Below are 16614 nucleotides of genomic sequence, written 5' to 3' on the forward strand. Positions count from 1 at the left end.
AAAAATTTAAGGAAGGACAAATTTCCAGTAACTAGTTTTTGTTCCCCCTAGGTAAAAAGGGGCCGATTTTAATTTTAAAAATATTTTAAAGATGAGAGAGATGCACACCTGAGGAAATCCAACTGGACAAACAAAAAGGGAGAAAACAGTTGAGAACACTAGACCAGGAAAATTTCACAATCACCATAATAAAATAGTTTTAACTTAAGCACCTCCACGAGGCCCAGAACCTTGCAAGGAGTACATGCCTCCTGCATCTCCATATCCCTGCTGTTCACAATGACAAAGCTTGAACTTAATCCATACTGGGAAACTCTTAAGTCCTACTAAAAACAGAAAAATGGAAACTACCTGAGGCGATTTGCCCTTCTGCTCTGCTGGTAGATTTGGGTTGGTGAAGTCCCTGCACAGATTGAGAATGCAGGACATGAATATTTCCTAATTGAAGAGAAAGGCTTCTTTCAATATGTATAAGAGGGAATGAGAGAAAGCAATAACAATTTACCTCGAGCGTTCATTATTGTAGCTCACTTGCAATTCATCTAGGCTGTATCACAAAATTAGCCACGGTGAAGTCCCATAAGAAAAAAGATGCAAATATGTCCAACAACAACATACCCAGTGTAGTCCCATAGGTGGGGTCTGGGGAGGGCAGGATGTACGCAGACCTTACCCCTAGCTTTGTGGGGTAGAGAGGCTGTTTCCGATAGACCCTCGACACAATAACGCATTTCCAAAACAGGCTTAAAAAAGCAAATTTGTGCATGCAGAAAAAAAGAACAGCACAATTTTAAAGGGATTTAAAACCTTACTTTGAGAATTGTATGTCAAGTTGACAGCAGCCATCATATATATTACGCCCCTATTAAAAAATTTGTAAGCACTAAGATAAATTAATCGTCTAAGATAAATTAACTCCACAAAATAATCGTCTCATGAAAAGACACCTCTATGCAACACAAAGCATACCTGGAGAGAGTTCCTAGCAGAAACAGCATTCTGGAGTAATTGGTACTGAATTAAAGCTTGAAAACCTACAAGGTTCATAGCAAATATCAGAAGGAGTAAAAGATTATGCAGAAATGGAGCAAAGACTGCAAGTTTCGTAAATAGAATTTCAAATATGCTCCAGAAACAATTGAAGCGAGAAGCTAACTAGTTACATCCAAAATTGGAATCATATAACACAACAAAGAAGCGCGAGACTTTCATCCATGCTCAAATTTCTAGCCAGTCTTTAAATCCAGAATGAGAAACAAATTAAGAAGAAATTAGAACATAGAGAGAGAAAACTTGAAGGTGCTGACCAGCCGACTTCTGAAATGTCACGATCTTCTCAACAATTCCGTGAGGTGAAAAAACTTGATGCAGCACATCCACAGTCATAGGATATAGCACGTGATGTATTGAAACTAAGAGAATTCGATTAGGCTGAGAGTCCAGAGAGCCGTACAGCAGAGCAGCATAGAGACAGAAGAGAGAGAAGAGAAGAGAATGAATAGATGAAGAAAAGGAGAAGGAACTATTGCAATAATATTTCATCTCAGCAAGTAGAAAAGAAGTATAAAGATGGACCAGAAAAGCATGCGAAAAGCAAGAAAATACATGAAAAGAAATATTGACTTGTACATAACAACTGGTGTTTTGTTTCATTTTGATATGGTTCTGAGTAATTTCAAGCACAAATGAGCCGCCACATCTCTGCCTTTAGAGAAGAGGTATGAATAGGGCCTCTTAAGTGCTCATTAGGTACAAACTGAGATGAGCACTAACGTTGCTTCTCAATGCTTTAGGATAGTAACAGTACATAAATTACTGTAAAGGATCTTAGGGGTGATACTGAAACTGGTAGACTAAGTAAAGCAGGTTAATTGTTCTCTTTAACCCTCAGTCAAATGAGGAGTTACCCTTCAATAACCTGTTTTCTCTCTCAAGTTACCGAGAAGACCATAGTTTCCTGGACAATACACAATCTTTCCAAAACATGGACTCTGTTTTTTCAGTGAAAAAGACCGGTTTCTGGGAAATAAGATTACTCAAATCCACAATCAATCTGGAACTATCCAATCATCTATATTAACATTCTTCTTGCCTTTCTATCCCCAAAAAGTCATACCTTTTGAGCACCTCCAACCGCATTAAATGCGTTAGTGTCAGAAATTGTGAAAGAGAACAATCAGTTAAGACCTTAGATCTTTAACACCATAAGCACCAGGCGCAAGAGTGGTGCCAGGTAGGCAAACATCTAACAGGTTAATTCATCTTCTCCGTTCAATGCGATCACAAAATCTCAAATTTTCTCTTGGTGTCTCCATAATATGTCTATACATTAGTTTTAGCCATGTTCATCCACTTGTTGTGAATTTGAGATACCATTACTTAACTCATTTACCATTACTTAACTCATTTGAATAAATATACACCCAATTCTGAAGGCTTCTTTTATGACGAGTGAAATCATTTATTACCCTATGGGCTTCACATAGTTATCTAACTAACCAGGAATTGGAAGTGAACCGTGTATTTATTAAATTATTAGTGCTCCTGTACTTCAAGTAAATAATAGAAATAACTCTTTCAAGCATGCAACGAATCTGTAAAGCATGTAGGGCTAAATGCAAACCACAAATTATACTTGAAAAGTTTTCTAGTTTAAAGTCAACAAGGGTGGATGTTTATGAGTATGTCACCCAGGGACACCATTAGTATTGAGTTCAATATAAGTGATGCACAAAGCCACCTCTTATAAAACAAAAAAACCACTGACCTCATCTCCTCGCCCTTGGGTATTCTGATCCATGGTTGTCAGTTCTTGATGAGATGAAAATTGTACATAAACATTTCTCCCCCTGTGAACAAGCAAAATGAGCCACCAATGAACAAGAAGATGTCGCAAAGTGTAGCTCTTGAAAGCTTAATTGGATATACAATTTTTTTTTTTTTTTACAAGGTACCTTATGCTGGGCTGAACATTTGAATAGAACTGCATTGCATTTACAGCCGAAGGAACGTCTTGCATTTGCAAGAGGGCCTGTACGTCCATGAAATATAATTAATTAAAGGGACAGCAACTTCCTCGAATCATTCTGCCAATCAAAATAAATGTATAAAAGAAGCACCTGATTTTTTGCCCTAAGCATTACAAGTTTGGTAATGACTCCAAACGGCTGAAATAGCTGAAGCAAGTCATTCTGAAAAAACAACACAGGAATCATTGCATACCTATAACATCACGTTCTTGCTTGTTAAAATAGAGTGGAAAAGAGAACTAATAGTAGAAAGAAATCCAAGAAGAGGAAGGATTTGCTGCTCCACTCAGATGTAAATATTTACTACCACAAAGTACAAAGTGTTCCCATCCTTCAAACTGTGTTAACACTAACATCAAATTAAAGTGGCATAATGCCAACTGCTTCTCTTTTGGACATTCAAGTGAGGTGGAAATCAAAGGCAGAGAAGCTAAAAAAACAAACGTTACCCGACCTTTAGAATGATTTATAAACACTTCGCGAACTTTCTACCTTCAATGATAGGTGCTACAAAAATCTCCTCAAATTAAATGATCATTCTACGGCAGTTCTAAAGAATGGGATGCTAGCACATTGTGTACTGCCCGTTTTAATCATTTATCACAAACTCTCCTATCTTTTTTTTTTTTTTTTTTTTTAATCTTAATTCTGGGAATTCGTTTTGTATGTACTTCTGACATGCACATCAGGTCCTCGGGCTATTTTAGCTAATTACATAAATGACCTCAATCTTTGAAATAGTACAATATAATAAGTAAAACGGAAAAGGGCCAAATATACCCCTGTACTATCAGAAATAATTTAAATATAGCCTCCGTTTCACTATCCATTTAATTAAGACCCTACTGTTATACGATGACACAAATATACCCCTAATTTAAACGTAAAGCCACATGGCATCACATGAACATAAAACCCACCCTTAAATGTTTACCCATTACCCAACCCACTTCCCCCCACTTTGAGTTAAGAAAGTATATTTTAAACCTAAATATTTAAAAGAAGTGTCTTACACCATCTTATCTTCCCTATTTTATAAGAAAGAATTTAACAGACCCCATAACTCTGCATTTAAGAAACTATTCCTCCCTTTTTTGTGCTTTTGTTGCTGCTTTGCCTGAAAACACAGCCATCGAGGAGCAGACTAGTGGTAATAATCTAATAGATAGACAGAAAGTGACATACAATACACAAATTCATACATATGCAAAAGGGGCAGTTGATTAGAGCAAAAAAGAAATCACTGGCACGCCAGAGATGGTAAACAACCCTGGAAATTCATGGACGAGCAGACTAGTGGTAAGAGTCTAGTAGATAGACAGAAACTGACATACAATACACATATATACACAAATTCATACATATGCAAAGGGGGCAGTTGATTAGAGCAAAAAAGAAATAACTGGCACGCTGGAGATGGTAAACCACCCTGAAAATTCCCCATTAATTCTCCACTTCCGTCATGTTTTAGCTAAAAAAATTGGGGACCAACATCTGAAATGGGGTCGTCAATGAGCCTGTAAAACTTTTAGGGCTTCGATTTTGTTTCCCGATGAGCTATTTTCTAAAATAGCAACCAAATTCCATGGCAGCAATTTAGAGGCTTTGCTTTTAATGCAAAGAAGAAAAAAATAGTCTTGAAATTGGGTTTGGGTGTGGGTTTTATGTTCAAGTGATGCCACGTGTTATTCCATTAAATTAGCGCTATCTGTGTCATAGTACAACGGTAGGGCCGTAATTAAACAGGTAGTGCAACAGAGGGTATAATGCTAGAAGCACTCTGATTTCAATGGAGCAGCCACAAGACGAATGGAGCTGAGAGAATAATTCGAACATAGTAAAGCAAAATAAATCTAGTTACGCATACTGGGAGCTCACAGATCACGCATTTTACTCACTAGAATAGATGCCTATCTAAGAATGAAGACAAGAAAGAGTCAAGCGGGAGAGGGAGAGAGATTTGGGGGTGGGGGTGGGGTGGGGTGGGGGGAAGAGAGAGGTAATCAGTACGCAATCCAGATATCTACCTCTGAGATCTCATGGCCCACGTTGCGAACATGAATGACCTTTGACGGCTCCGTCATTTTTCACCTGAATCATAATAACAATGAATGGCATCGAAATAAATAGGCCCCTCATACACATGCCAAAGTCACATTATGCCGAAGAATAATTAAGCAAGTGCAGGACAAGGCAGGACAAGAATTTAGTCACAGTGGAAAACGAGCTTAAGAAAAGGATCAGACCTATGAGAATTCAGAATGAAAGAGTCTCTTAGGTCATTTTGATCACAAACATCACTTCCTAAAGAAAGTTAGAGTCAACCACGAGTAAGAACACTACCATCTACTAGCAAAACTAAACCTTTGTATCTCATTTGTAAGTAATGGAAAATCAACAAGTAAGAAAGAAGGTAAATATGCAACAAATTCAGCTATTACCGAGAAATAGTGAAGCTATGGATAATAGTAAAAGTGTACACGTGACATGTTTATTGCCATTTGCACCCAACTCCTACAGCCTAAACAGGGTATCTTAAGACATTTACATTGTTACCAGAACTTCAAATTTCTTTAGAAGAAACACGGAAAGATTTCAAATCATGCTTAGCACTAATTAGGTATCTTTAATACAGACATGTATAAGTTGACAATCTTTTTGACATCCAAATAACTAAATGCAGTTGCCACATACATTCACTAATCAGTTACACCATTAGCTCGAATACTTCCCTAAACCCAAAGAGATATCGTTCATGCCATACATCCACCACACGTTCATGAACTTGCCCACGGGGCTTTTTTCCTTTTTTGTTAATACGATAAACCGCAGCACCAAAACCCCCCCATTTCCAGGAGTAAACATTGACTCTTAAAACACTTTTGGTCCACTGGTGATTCAACAGTAAAAAATTCCATTTTTTTTTTCTAACTTCCTCTAACATGCTTCATCCCTTTTTAGTAGGGTACATTATATTATGTCTACTGTCCAGGATCATTGCTTATTAGTTGCATCCTCAGGCTTAGACAATCTATAGAACACTGACACTTCCTCTGCTTCCTAAGTAGAGCAGAACATATACATAGATTAAGAGCCTGTTTGGATGGGCTTAAAAAAAGCAGCTTAGGAAACAACTTCAAAAAAAAAAAATTAAGTTGGTGTAGTCCAACTTATTTTTTTTGGTTTATAAGTCCTAAGCCAAAAACGGATCCAATTAATTTTTTATAAGCACAAAATGAAAAACATATACATATAGGCATTAAATCCAAACGGGCTCTAACTTTCCAATAGCTGAAACAACTTCCTAACTACTAGAAACAGCTTAATCATTAGAACCGAACTAATTTAGGATTGACGTGCAGTTGATTCATATCGATTGAAGTTATTGACCCCAAAAAAATTATATCGATTGATTTAAGTTTTATATCAAAATTAACCATTTTTAAACACAATTGAGTGATTCTAACTCAATTTTATTTAATAACAGCTCAAGAGTAGCAATAATAGTGAATTAAACACATAATAAATGAACTGAATTAAGATCTGACCTTCAGAGCGAGAGAGAGAGTGAGAGAATTAGGGTTTGAGTGACGATACGTTATTTTCAGTGTTGTGTTTAAAGCTGTTTTTTTGCTATGTGAGATTGACATAACTGCCCCCCTTGGGAACAGAAATATAGTACAAAAAAGATTGTCAAATATATTTGGAACTCTTTGGAGAAAACCTCCACTATTTTAATTGGTAATTTTTGGCGAAAGTAGACACGAGGTGAGAAATTCTGTGTTTTGATGACATCTCGAATTTGTGTTGATTCTATTTCAACTCTTTCTCAAATTGGTTATGGTCTCAAAATTAAATTAATTTTGTTTCGATTCTTCTTCAAATTAATCTTGTTTCTTTCACATAATCCATTTACAATTCACAATACTTGAAATGGGGTCACTTTCTGTGAAAACAAATTATAACTGGTTTTTAAATATAAATTAAACATCACCAACATCGCATATATTTTCTTCCAAACTCATAACTTCATTTTTGCTTTTATGCAAATCTCATATTTTGTTTTATGTGCATCATTTTATACCATGTGCTTCTATCAACAAACACAGGAATAAATGTGTTTCAATTGCCATAGAAGTTTTTTCTTGTTTATTTACCATTATACTAACTATAAATAAATTTTAACTAGCTCAAAAAAGATGCTGTGCGGGAAAGTTTATGAAAATGTCATGAATGCTACTTTTTTAGAAGATTATCAAAGAAATCTTCAGTATTAATTGATAATCCATTAAACCTCAAGTTGCAAGGCCATTTCGGCATACTTTGATTTCCACACATAAAACGATTACAGTAAAATTAGCTTATGATGGAGGGTCAATAATTAATAAAATAAGTTATGGTAGAATAAGTTGAGCATCTTATACAAATACATTGCAAAGTAAATTTCACATAACAAGCTATCGAGTATGTCAAAATTCAAGATCCAAAATATGATTAAAGCAGCACAAATATATTTTTCTATATTCCACTGTAGTCGCTTTCTTTACAATATGAACTTCAGCTCATCGGTTGGAGGGCATAATGTTTAGCTCATGATTGTAAGTTCAAGTCTCACTAGAAACATTCTCTTTACTCTTTTTTTTCTTTTTTTCTGGAATGCTTTAATTTGCTTTTCTTTGTCGAGGGTCTATACACTGGGTATGTTGTTGTTTTCTTGTTGTTGTAGTATTAGGAGTAGGACTGAAATTGTACCGTTTAAGCAAAGAATGTGGGTAATTATTGTACCATGTAACTGTAAAAGAAATAGAATTATTTTGAGCTTTTGTTAAAAAATAGTGGTCAATTTCGGATTTTTTCCTCTCATATTGACAATTATATGCAGGGTATATTAGGAAATGCACACAGAAATGACAACATTTTAGGTTTCAGGAAATCTATATAAAAGGGAGAAGGCGCTAGACTTTAACCTCAAACTACTTGATCTTATCTGAGCAGTGGGTAGCGGCGAAGACGCTAACGGAAATATAACCGGTGGAGTTACCGCCCTATTAATTTAGGGTTTTATGGCGGCTCCGTTCCAATTTTCCGTTACCCCTTTACCCTACTTTACTGTGATGAAGACTGTCTGCTATCTGAGCCTATCGATAAATCGGGGCGATGAGGGTTTGAGCGGACTTTACAATAATACCCCCACAAAAACAAGTTTTTATTTTTGTGTTATTTGCTTGAGTTCATGTTTTTTTCTTGGTTTATTTGTTGTACTAGTATTTGCATTTTAAGTTTTCTTGTTTCAAATAATAGATGTTATATAAGTTTAGAGGCAGATCCAGATTTCAAAAGAAGTATACTGTATATGTTGTGTGTACGTATGTATAATATATGAATATTTAGTATAAAGTATACACTATCTATACATTGTGTACATATTCTCTAAACTAGATGGCCGAATGTTATTTGGCTGTAATTTTTCCTTTATTTTTTATGTGCTATTTGCTTGAGTGCATGCATTTTTCTTGATTTATTATACAGTAGTATATTTGCATTTAAGTATTTCTTGGTGCTTCAAGTACCTTCATGTTTGTTGTTCTGTTTGGAGCTGTGATTCATAGTATACTTATTAACATCCGAGTATTTTGTTCCTTTTGTGTTCAGATCTGCATTATAATCAGTTTTACTTCATATTGATGCTACATGAACTTGAATCTTTTGAAGTGTTTAGATGTTTCTGCATCTCCTAGTGTTTGTTATTATCTGGATGATTTAGTGGTAGAGTTGCTTCTTACTTGTGAATACCTCTTAATTTTGTGGGGATGTTCCTGTTTCGGAAGCATATATAGATAATTTTTGCCAGTTTTAAACAGCGTGATGTGTACATCATTTAGCACCATGCTACCTGTCTACTGGTACAATCTTATGCCATGTTATTTTGTTTTGTGTCTTAAAATGTATCACCTTCAATTTGTACAGCATGTAGCAGTGATTTGATGAAAATGATAACTTTACAGTCTAAACTCCATTTCGAAAACTTTACACTCTAAATACAGCTGCATATATTGGACAGCTCTAGGACATCTTAGTTTAGGAGATTGCTAATATTTGAGATATGATCTGTCTCTATTGTATCTCTATCAGTGCAACTCTAGCTATGTTTTTTTTTAGCTTTTGATCCACTCATCCGCTCTGTGATTAGTAGTACAAATTGGAAGAGATAATGGCTTTATACTTTGTTGATTCTGCTTATAAGTGTCCAACTTTGATGTCTTTTGGTTTGGGGATAGTGTTGCTATTAGCTGCCATGATGACGGAAGCTGCTCTTTGCTGGAAATTGAGTTTGAAGCTTTGGCAAATGAAATTTATGGTTGAAGGCTGTTGAAATAAAGCACTCCTTTGCTGGTGCAGATGGCGCCTCAGCTGCAAAAGTAATTGGAGTTGGTTCAACATTGTTTTATTGAAGTCCAGTTGTGAATTTCTGCAATGAAGTTACTCTACTATTTTATTCTAGTAATCTGAAAGGCGTTCGTCGCCTTCTACTTACATTTGCGTTTGTGGAGATCTAATTTTACTTTACTTCATGGGGATCTTATCTTTTCGCAATTGTGTTTGTCTGTTAGGCTGTGCACCAAATCTCTACTATTTACTTATGTATGGAATAAATAAAAGCTGAAGGACATAACTTAGAAGAGTAGATACAAATAAAGACTTGGAAGTGTAAATTTCAAACTTAATATTTCTGTAATTCTCAATCACCAACAGATTCAGAAACAAGTAAAGCATATTACTAGAAATGCACTTACTTTTCTCCTAGTAAAAAGAAGGAGAAAGTCAAAGAGTGCCTGTCTGTTGCTCCAGCTAAGAATAGCTAGATACCAGACAATATGTATAACAACCAGATACTGTATGGTACATGTCATCTTCAATCCATTGCCGCAGCATTGTGTACATAAAAAAACACAGAACGTACATCACCTCTATGACATAAAAAAAACGCAAAAAAAACGCATATATTCTTTTTCCTCAAGTTCTCTCTCTCGCTGTTGAAACACCTCCCATCGGTTTTGTTTAAAAAATAAAAAATAAAAAACGTATATTACCTCTATGAAACAAATTTACTCGCAAAATGTCAAACTTTTTATATGGTCTGAGCAAGAAAAAAAAATAAAATAAAAAATAAAAATAAAAAGACTCCATTGCTTTATTTATTTTAAAATAATATAAAAAATAATTATATTTTCTTACGCGCATTTTATGATCCATCCATATTCTTGGTTCGCCGAATATTGCACCATCATGTTATATTATCCACGCTTCATGTCCAGTTCTAGGTCTACTTTTTATATGGTCTGAGTAGATCATCCAATGCCCATTTTCTTAACAAGTCCAGTTCTACTTCTTTTTTCTGAACAAGCTTCACTTCTTTTGAGTCGTATTTGGCCTTATGTGAAGCTGACGTGAGGGGAAGCGGAAGTGGAAGCAATAAGGGGTGAAATGTAATTGGATGAGATGAAAATGTTCGGTTTGTTTTTATCACCATATCTTCTTGTAAGGCAACAACAGGTACTGGTTCTTCTGTTTTTGGTGTGTACGCAAAAGATAGGTCCTTGTTAGCTGCTAGCGCAAGTAGCTCTTTCTCCTCAAGCCCTTTGACTGGTGCGAGGCTGCAACAATCTGCGCCATACTTTGCCAATGCATCTTTGAATTTTTTTATCTGCTCCAAAATATCGCGGTTATTGTCAGAAAACCATTCCAAAATAGGATCATGTTGTAACAAAAGGAACCCGTAATAAAAAGAACCCGTAATAAATCACATATCGGAAAAGAAGCAAGCGCCATAAAACACAGCTATAAAAGAATGCATTGATTAGCTGTCGCATACACATTGAATATCTTAGTCATCACAACAGAAGAACAATTAATCCAAAGGGACATTATGCAGAGAATGCAGATTTTAAATTACACAACTTATCCAATAACCATCCTGAATATTTTACATGCATCCTAATAATGACATAGAAGAAATGCATTACCAGCTAGGAAGAAAGCTAACATAAGTGTATAGATTGCTGTATTAGAAGAAAAACTGACGCAGATAAAGGTGGATGGAAAACTAACTGTGGCATTGGTACAGCTAAAGCTACAAAGACGACCTTCAGCACCTCTATAGAAAAGAACCAAAGGAAAAATAAAGAGCCACATAAAATTATGAATTGAAACACTCTGCTTATCAGATACCCATACTTCCAAAGAAGAAGAGGATTTGACATAAAATAATCAAACAGTAAAAGGAAGTTGAAATTTATTTTCAATCTATGAGTAAAAGAACATAAAAGTCAAAGTTGGTTGCGTGGTGCTCTTGTAAAATCTATGCATCTTTGGAGTTGAAAGCTTTTTGCACACACAGTGTTTCACCATTTGACCCACCACATACCACCCCAAAATAGGGGCATTTGTGTGAATGTAACTGGATTTTTATGCCAATTTAACCCACTAGAGGGCATATATCCTAAACTGAAAAACAGAGAGATAAATCGTTTGGGCTGTTAACCCAGGGCCTCCCCCCAGCCCATAACTGTAAAATCTTTTTCTTCCACTGTTTTCCACTGTCCCCTCTTTAAACCCTAGCTACTTTTTTGGCTCTTGAATTTCTTCAGTTTAATCGAAGATGAGGTAAGTTTACACTTGGCCTTTTAAGTTCTATATCTTCTCTGCTTGTATTTTTATCGACCAATTGCTTTAGTTTGATGATATGGCTTCCCGAATAGTTTTAGGGTTTTTCTTGTCATTGTAGTAACCCCTTTAGCAGACGGTTTTGCCGTACCTAGATTTAGTTGAAACTTGACAAACAAACAAAAAGAGTTCTTGAAGTTGTATTAAAAAATAATATTTGGAACTTGAAGCTGCGTTTGGACAATGCAATTTACTTGAAAAAGATTTGAAATTTTGTGAGGGGAAGTGAACTTTCACCCAAAAACTGGTCTGGGCCATTTTTTGGAATTTGAAATTCTTTTTTGGACATAAATTTTCAAAAAACTGATCAAATTTCATGAATAAAAACTGTTTTCAGTTTTTTTTTCTTGGCCAAACGGGAGGTTTTGTAGAGGTTTTGGGTGTTTCATTTTTTTGGCTTTAAAAACAATAAAGATTACTAGTATTGAGATGAAAGTCTGAATAGAGTGAATATATTGATATAACTGACTCTGACTAGCTTGGGGCTAAGGCGAGAAGTGTTTCTTTTTTGAGTTTGTGCGGTTAAAAATGGGAAGTTTTCGGCTTACTATGCACACTGGGTTTCCTGTTCTATAAACACTTTCCTTTGCAAATGGTTCAGTTGAAGTTTGGGCTATCGCTCTCATATGTTTTTATTTTTTTTATTTTGAATCCCCTTAGTGAAAACCTAAAACCCTTACCCCGCAACTTATTCACCTTCTCCTCTAGCTATTTATTATACTGCTCTTAATTCCTTTAGTTCACTCTCCATTTTATCCAAGCTTAAAACCTATGTTGTCCCTGCACATGTGATTAGGGATGGCAATTGGTGTGGGAAGGGGAAGGGCGGGGTGGAGCCTTAACGGGCAAGGTAGGGAGACACCTTAGTTGGGCTGGGCAGGGCAGGGTGGGGCGAAGCCTTAACGGGCAGGGTAGGGAGACACCTTAGTAGGGTAGGGCAGGGTGGGGCAAAACTTTTATGTTGCTAATCCATAGAAGGGCAGGGGAGGTGGTGGACTATGTTGCACGGACTCTTCAAAAATATCGTCGGGTGCGTGTCGGATACTCCAAAAGTAGTGCATTTTTGGAGAATCCGACACGGGTGCGGCAACGAAAGTGAAGAGTCCGCGCAACTTAGGTGGTGGATCAAATGGTGAAACACAGTGTTTGCAAATAGCTTTGAACTCCAAAGATGCATAGATTTTACAAGAGCACCATGCAACCAACTTTGACTCTTATATTCTTTTACTCATAGATTGAAAATAAATTGCAACTTCCTTTTACTGTTTGATTGTTTTCTGTCAAATCCTCTTCTTCTTTGGAAGTATGGGTATCTGATAAGCAGAATGTTTCAGTTCATAATTTTGTGTGGGTCTTTGTTTTTCCTTTGGTTCTTTTTTGATATTCCTTATAGAAATCATTCTTAGTTCTGAGGATAGATGTAGTTAATCAGTTGTGTTAGGTAGTCACAATGATAAATTATTCTCGTCTGCTGAATGGCTAGCTGAAATTAATGGATTATCTATAATTCACATTTTGCATCCTTGCAATAATATGATGTCAGAAGATTGTAAAATTAGGAGAACTTTTAAGTAACTAGTGACGGAACATTTGTGGATACATTCAGTTCCTTCCTTTGGTTTAGTTTACAAACTCATTAATGCCATTTGTACTCGACTTGGATTAGTTAAATTAAAACCTATCAAATCTATTGAATCCAAACGATATCATAGATGTGTCCATTTAACGTTGGAACATATTTTACTGTGTCTGTTCCCTGCATGCATAGTAATGTGGTTCTATAGTGTCTTGATTTTGTCAATGGTACATATCACATAAATGTCAAGGTTTCGTTAATATTGGCAAATTAGCGACACTACTTTAATCACTTTAAAAATTGAACAGAATAGTACAAATTGAAAATAAAGAAACATATGAAAAAGACAAAACGGGGCAGGGCATCTTTAAAAAGTACTAAATGGGGCAGGGGGGTCAAAATCTTAGCGGGTCAAGGGTTGCCCTGCCCCAATTGCCATCCCTACATGTGATAGAACCCTTCTTTTGGCTAGAATAAAAGGATAACTAGGCTGTAGGATATATAAATTAGAAAAAAAACCTGGTCATTGTCTCATGTTTTTTTTCGATTCCTGATTTGTTTTCTATTCCCGCTGATTTTTTGTGTTAATTAAGCATTAGCAAGTGGAGGTTCCTAATTATTTTTGTTTTCCTTGTCTCTTTTTGCTATTTTGCAGTCGGCCAATGGAAGAGGATGCCCCTGTAAGTCAGCTTACTTTGCAAGTGTTTTGCTATACACAGCTCTAGTTGTTTATTTTTTCATTGGCTTATGTCCGTGTTGTGAACTATTTTGTTTTTTAGGGCTTGTCTACTGCTTAGTAGGGGTGAACATGGACCGGTTGGTTCGGATTTTTCAAATACCAAACCAAACCAATTGTATCGGGTTTTTAAATCGATAAACCAAACCAAACCAACAAAAATCGGGTTTTTCACTCTCGGATTTTTCAGGTTAGTCGGGTTTTTTTGGGTTTTTTCTTTTTTGGTTCGATACGAAGCATCTTATAATGGCATTTGCTTGACCAAAAATAAGCATCTTACCCTTCTATTTCTAAAAATGTAAAATGAAAAATGTGTGGTGAATTCATTGACTCATTAAATAAAAAATTCGTAATAATTGAATCAAATAAGTATAGAACATGCATGTGATGTATAACTATAACAATCAAACAGAATGTAGTAACAAACAACTTCAATATTGTTCCGTAAAATGAGTTTTAGTTAGCTTTTAAACATTTACTTAAAAAGCCTATCGCTAAATGAACAAAAAGATTATAACTCAAACTTAGCGTTAAGAATTCATTATACACCACAAATACTTACAAGGAGGATCATACAAGAGGTGTTTGTTAGAGGTTCTCAGTGGACAACACTCACAAAAAGATTGGATGAGCTGATTTTCTACCCTTAGTCTACTAGTTTTGTTTATTGTTTGAGTTGTTTTAATGTGATAAAGGCTAGTTTTGATAACTGCTAGGCTGTTGTGCCATAGTAGTGTTTTGACATTGGACAACAGTAGCTATTTGTAATGAAAAAGTCTCTTTTAATTGCCAAAAAAGAATTAATTATACAATCGGATGTGGTACCAATTCTTAAACGGATTGCATCACGAACGAAGCTGACTAATCAATGCTTAAAAGTGATAAAGTTATATACATATTTATAAATTATATATGTATAAAAATATTTATAAATTGTATATATATAACCGGATCGGTTTGGTCTCGGTTTGACTTTTTTTAGTTAAAACCAAACCAAACCTATTATGATCGGGTTTTTTTATCCAACACCAAACCAAACCAAACAAACCACTACTCGGGTTTTTTTTTTCCGGTTTGGTTCGGTTTGTCGGTTTGGTGCGGTTTGTCGGTTTTCTTTGTACAGCCCTACTGCTTAGTACTTCCTTTCCTTTTCCTTCCTGTTCACCTTAATAATTAGATTTCTTTTGTTGGTTACCGTCATCCCTGCTTTACACATTACATCTAATAATTTTCTAGGCAGACGTCTTTTATTTTATTAAAATGAGAATAGGTTTTATTCTTTTCCTGATAAAAAATGAGAATAGGCTATACCTCCCTTTTCAAGTAAGAACAAGAAATTGTTTGAGATAGTTTGATCTGTAGTTTTTTTTCCAACACTTTACATTGACTGTTGACAAGTCTTTGGTTAAGTTAGTTGAGTTCACCACTCACAAAACAGCTGACAAAATCAATTAGAACTTCAAAAAAACAATATAGCTAGGACCAAATTTTGTAAAACTTAGAACTTCCAAGTATAAAAATGGTTGGTTAAATTAGAAGGCTTAACTTTCTACACTTGTGTTGCTCCCACCTCCATGCAAGTGTTGTGACAGTATTTTCTCATGTTTTCACTTTGGATAACGTAGAAACTAGGTCTAAACTGTGTAGTTTTCCCTTAACAGACATCCTATTTTCAGTTCTTCTTTTCTTCTTGGTATGTTTATTCATAATTGTTCATTTTCTGTGTGAGTCTTGCTTCTTGTTTGCCTTCCAGATGTGTAAGTGCTTAGCTTCAAAATTTTAATTGTTAGATTATCCAGCTTAAGCACAGAGAGTAAGAGTGTATGCCCTTCTATTTTGGTGTGATAGAGGATTGGGCCTCATCAGTCTCCAGTGAATCTGACTTGCTTATCAGATTTTATGAAAGATGTCCTGTTTTCACTAATGGATCTCTTTCTTGCAGGGGAAAAATGAGGAAGAGGAGTTCAATACTGGCCCACTTTCCGTCCTGATGATGAGTGTTAAGAATAACACACAGGTATTTGATAGACATTAAGCATCTATGATGATGTCTTTGTTTATGTCGTGCTTATTTGTTAATGCTAATTATAAGAAGATTGACTAAATCTGTTCTGGAACCTTGCTTATGTTGACCATGTGCTTTCTACAGTCATGCCGGTATACTTTCTCATTTATCTTAGATTTCAATACTGTAGAACTAGATGCAAGCTTCAGTTTTATATGTGGAAGGGCATCATCTTTATCTTTATGCATGTTATCTTACAGATTTTTTTTTCTTGGCTGTTCTAGGTGCTCATCAACTGTAGAAACAACAGGAAACTTCTTGGTCGTGTGAGGGCATTTGATCGTCACTGCAACATGGTGCTTGAAAATGTTAGAGAAATGTGGACTGAGGTTTGTTTGTTCTTGATTTTCTTAGTTGATTTTTTGGGACGATGTGTATTGTGTCTTGGATTTGTTACTTGCATAGGCTCCAGTTACCAAAGTTGTTTATGTTTATTCTTCAGGTGCCCAAGACTGGAAAAGGAAAAAGAAGGCTAATCCTGTTA

General features: G+C 35.6%; 3 protein-coding genes and 1 non-coding gene across 4 annotated transcripts in view; 2 read left to right on the forward strand and 2 right to left on the reverse strand.

Annotated features, from left to right (window-relative positions):
• Positions 1 to 6: 6 nt before the first annotated feature.
• On the reverse strand, positions 7 to 5362 carry LOC132050762 (polypyrimidine tract-binding protein homolog 3-like). Its single transcript, XM_059442125.1, has 12 exons — positions 5276 to 5362; positions 5057 to 5120; positions 3120 to 3191; positions 2955 to 3031; positions 2768 to 2849; positions 1308 to 1431; positions 970 to 1034; positions 813 to 862; positions 506 to 547; positions 352 to 403; positions 213 to 267; positions 7 to 122 (listed from the first exon to the last, which is right to left on the reverse strand). The coding sequence occupies exons 2-12, from the start codon at positions 5111 to 5113 to the stop codon at positions 7 to 9; spliced, it is 792 nt and encodes a 263-aa protein (XP_059298108.1). The 5' UTR covers positions 5114 to 5120; positions 5276 to 5362.
• Positions 5363 to 8800: 3438 nt separating this feature from the next.
• On the forward strand, positions 8801 to 8940 carry LOC132051336 (small nucleolar RNA snoR137). The gene has a single exon (XR_009413703.1). It is a non-coding gene; the product is annotated as a small nucleolar RNA snoR137 (small nucleolar RNA).
• A 1413-nt stretch (positions 8941 to 10353) lies between these two features.
• LOC132050763 (thioredoxin-like 1-1, chloroplastic) lies at positions 10354 to 11222 on the reverse strand. Its single transcript, XM_059442126.1, has 2 exons — positions 11139 to 11222; positions 10354 to 10734 (listed from the first exon to the last, which is right to left on the reverse strand). The coding sequence occupies exons 1-2, from the start codon at positions 11220 to 11222 to the stop codon at positions 10354 to 10356; spliced, it is 465 nt and encodes a 154-aa protein (XP_059298109.1).
• A 426-nt stretch (positions 11223 to 11648) lies between these two features.
• The window catches only part of LOC132050765 (uncharacterized), a 6111-nt gene continuing 1145 nt past the window's right edge, over positions 11649 to 16614 (forward strand). The window contains exons 1-5 of the mRNA XM_059442127.1: positions 11649 to 11693; positions 13985 to 14009; positions 16008 to 16082; positions 16355 to 16459; positions 16573 to 16610. Coding sequence (XP_059298110.1) covers positions 11689 to 11693; positions 13985 to 14009; positions 16008 to 16082; positions 16355 to 16459; positions 16573 to 16610 — 248 coding nt within the window. The 5' untranslated portion in view covers positions 11649 to 11688. The remainder of the gene's footprint in view (positions 11694 to 13984; positions 14010 to 16007; positions 16083 to 16354; positions 16460 to 16572; positions 16611 to 16614) is intronic.

The sequence above is a fragment of the Lycium ferocissimum genome, chromosome 3 (genome assembly GCF_029784015.1).
Source record: "Lycium ferocissimum isolate CSIRO_LF1 chromosome 3, AGI_CSIRO_Lferr_CH_V1, whole genome shotgun sequence".
Classification (NCBI taxonomy): domain Eukaryota; kingdom Viridiplantae; phylum Streptophyta; class Magnoliopsida; order Solanales; family Solanaceae; genus Lycium; species Lycium ferocissimum.

Coding starts and splice junctions, on each gene's coding strand:
- LOC132050762 (XM_059442125.1), bottom strand. CDS start 5,113: ATGACGGAGCCGTCAAAGGTCATTCATGTTCGCAACGTGGGCCATGAG. Junction 2,850..2,954: donor AATGTTCAGCCCAGCATAAG/GTACCTTGTAAA, acceptor GCTTGTTCACAG/GGGGAGAAATGTTTATGTAC. Junction 863..969: donor CTGCTAGGAACTCTCTCCAG/GTATGCTTTGTG, acceptor ATTTTTTAATAG/GGGCGTAATATATATGATGG.
- LOC132050763 (XM_059442126.1), bottom strand. CDS start 11,222: ATGTGGCTCTTTATTTTTCCTTTGGTTCTTTTCTATAGAGGTGCTGAA. Junction 10,735..11,138: donor TTAGCTGTACCAATGCCACA/GTTAGTTTTCCA, acceptor ATTTTGGAGCAG/ATAAAAAAATTCAAAGATGC.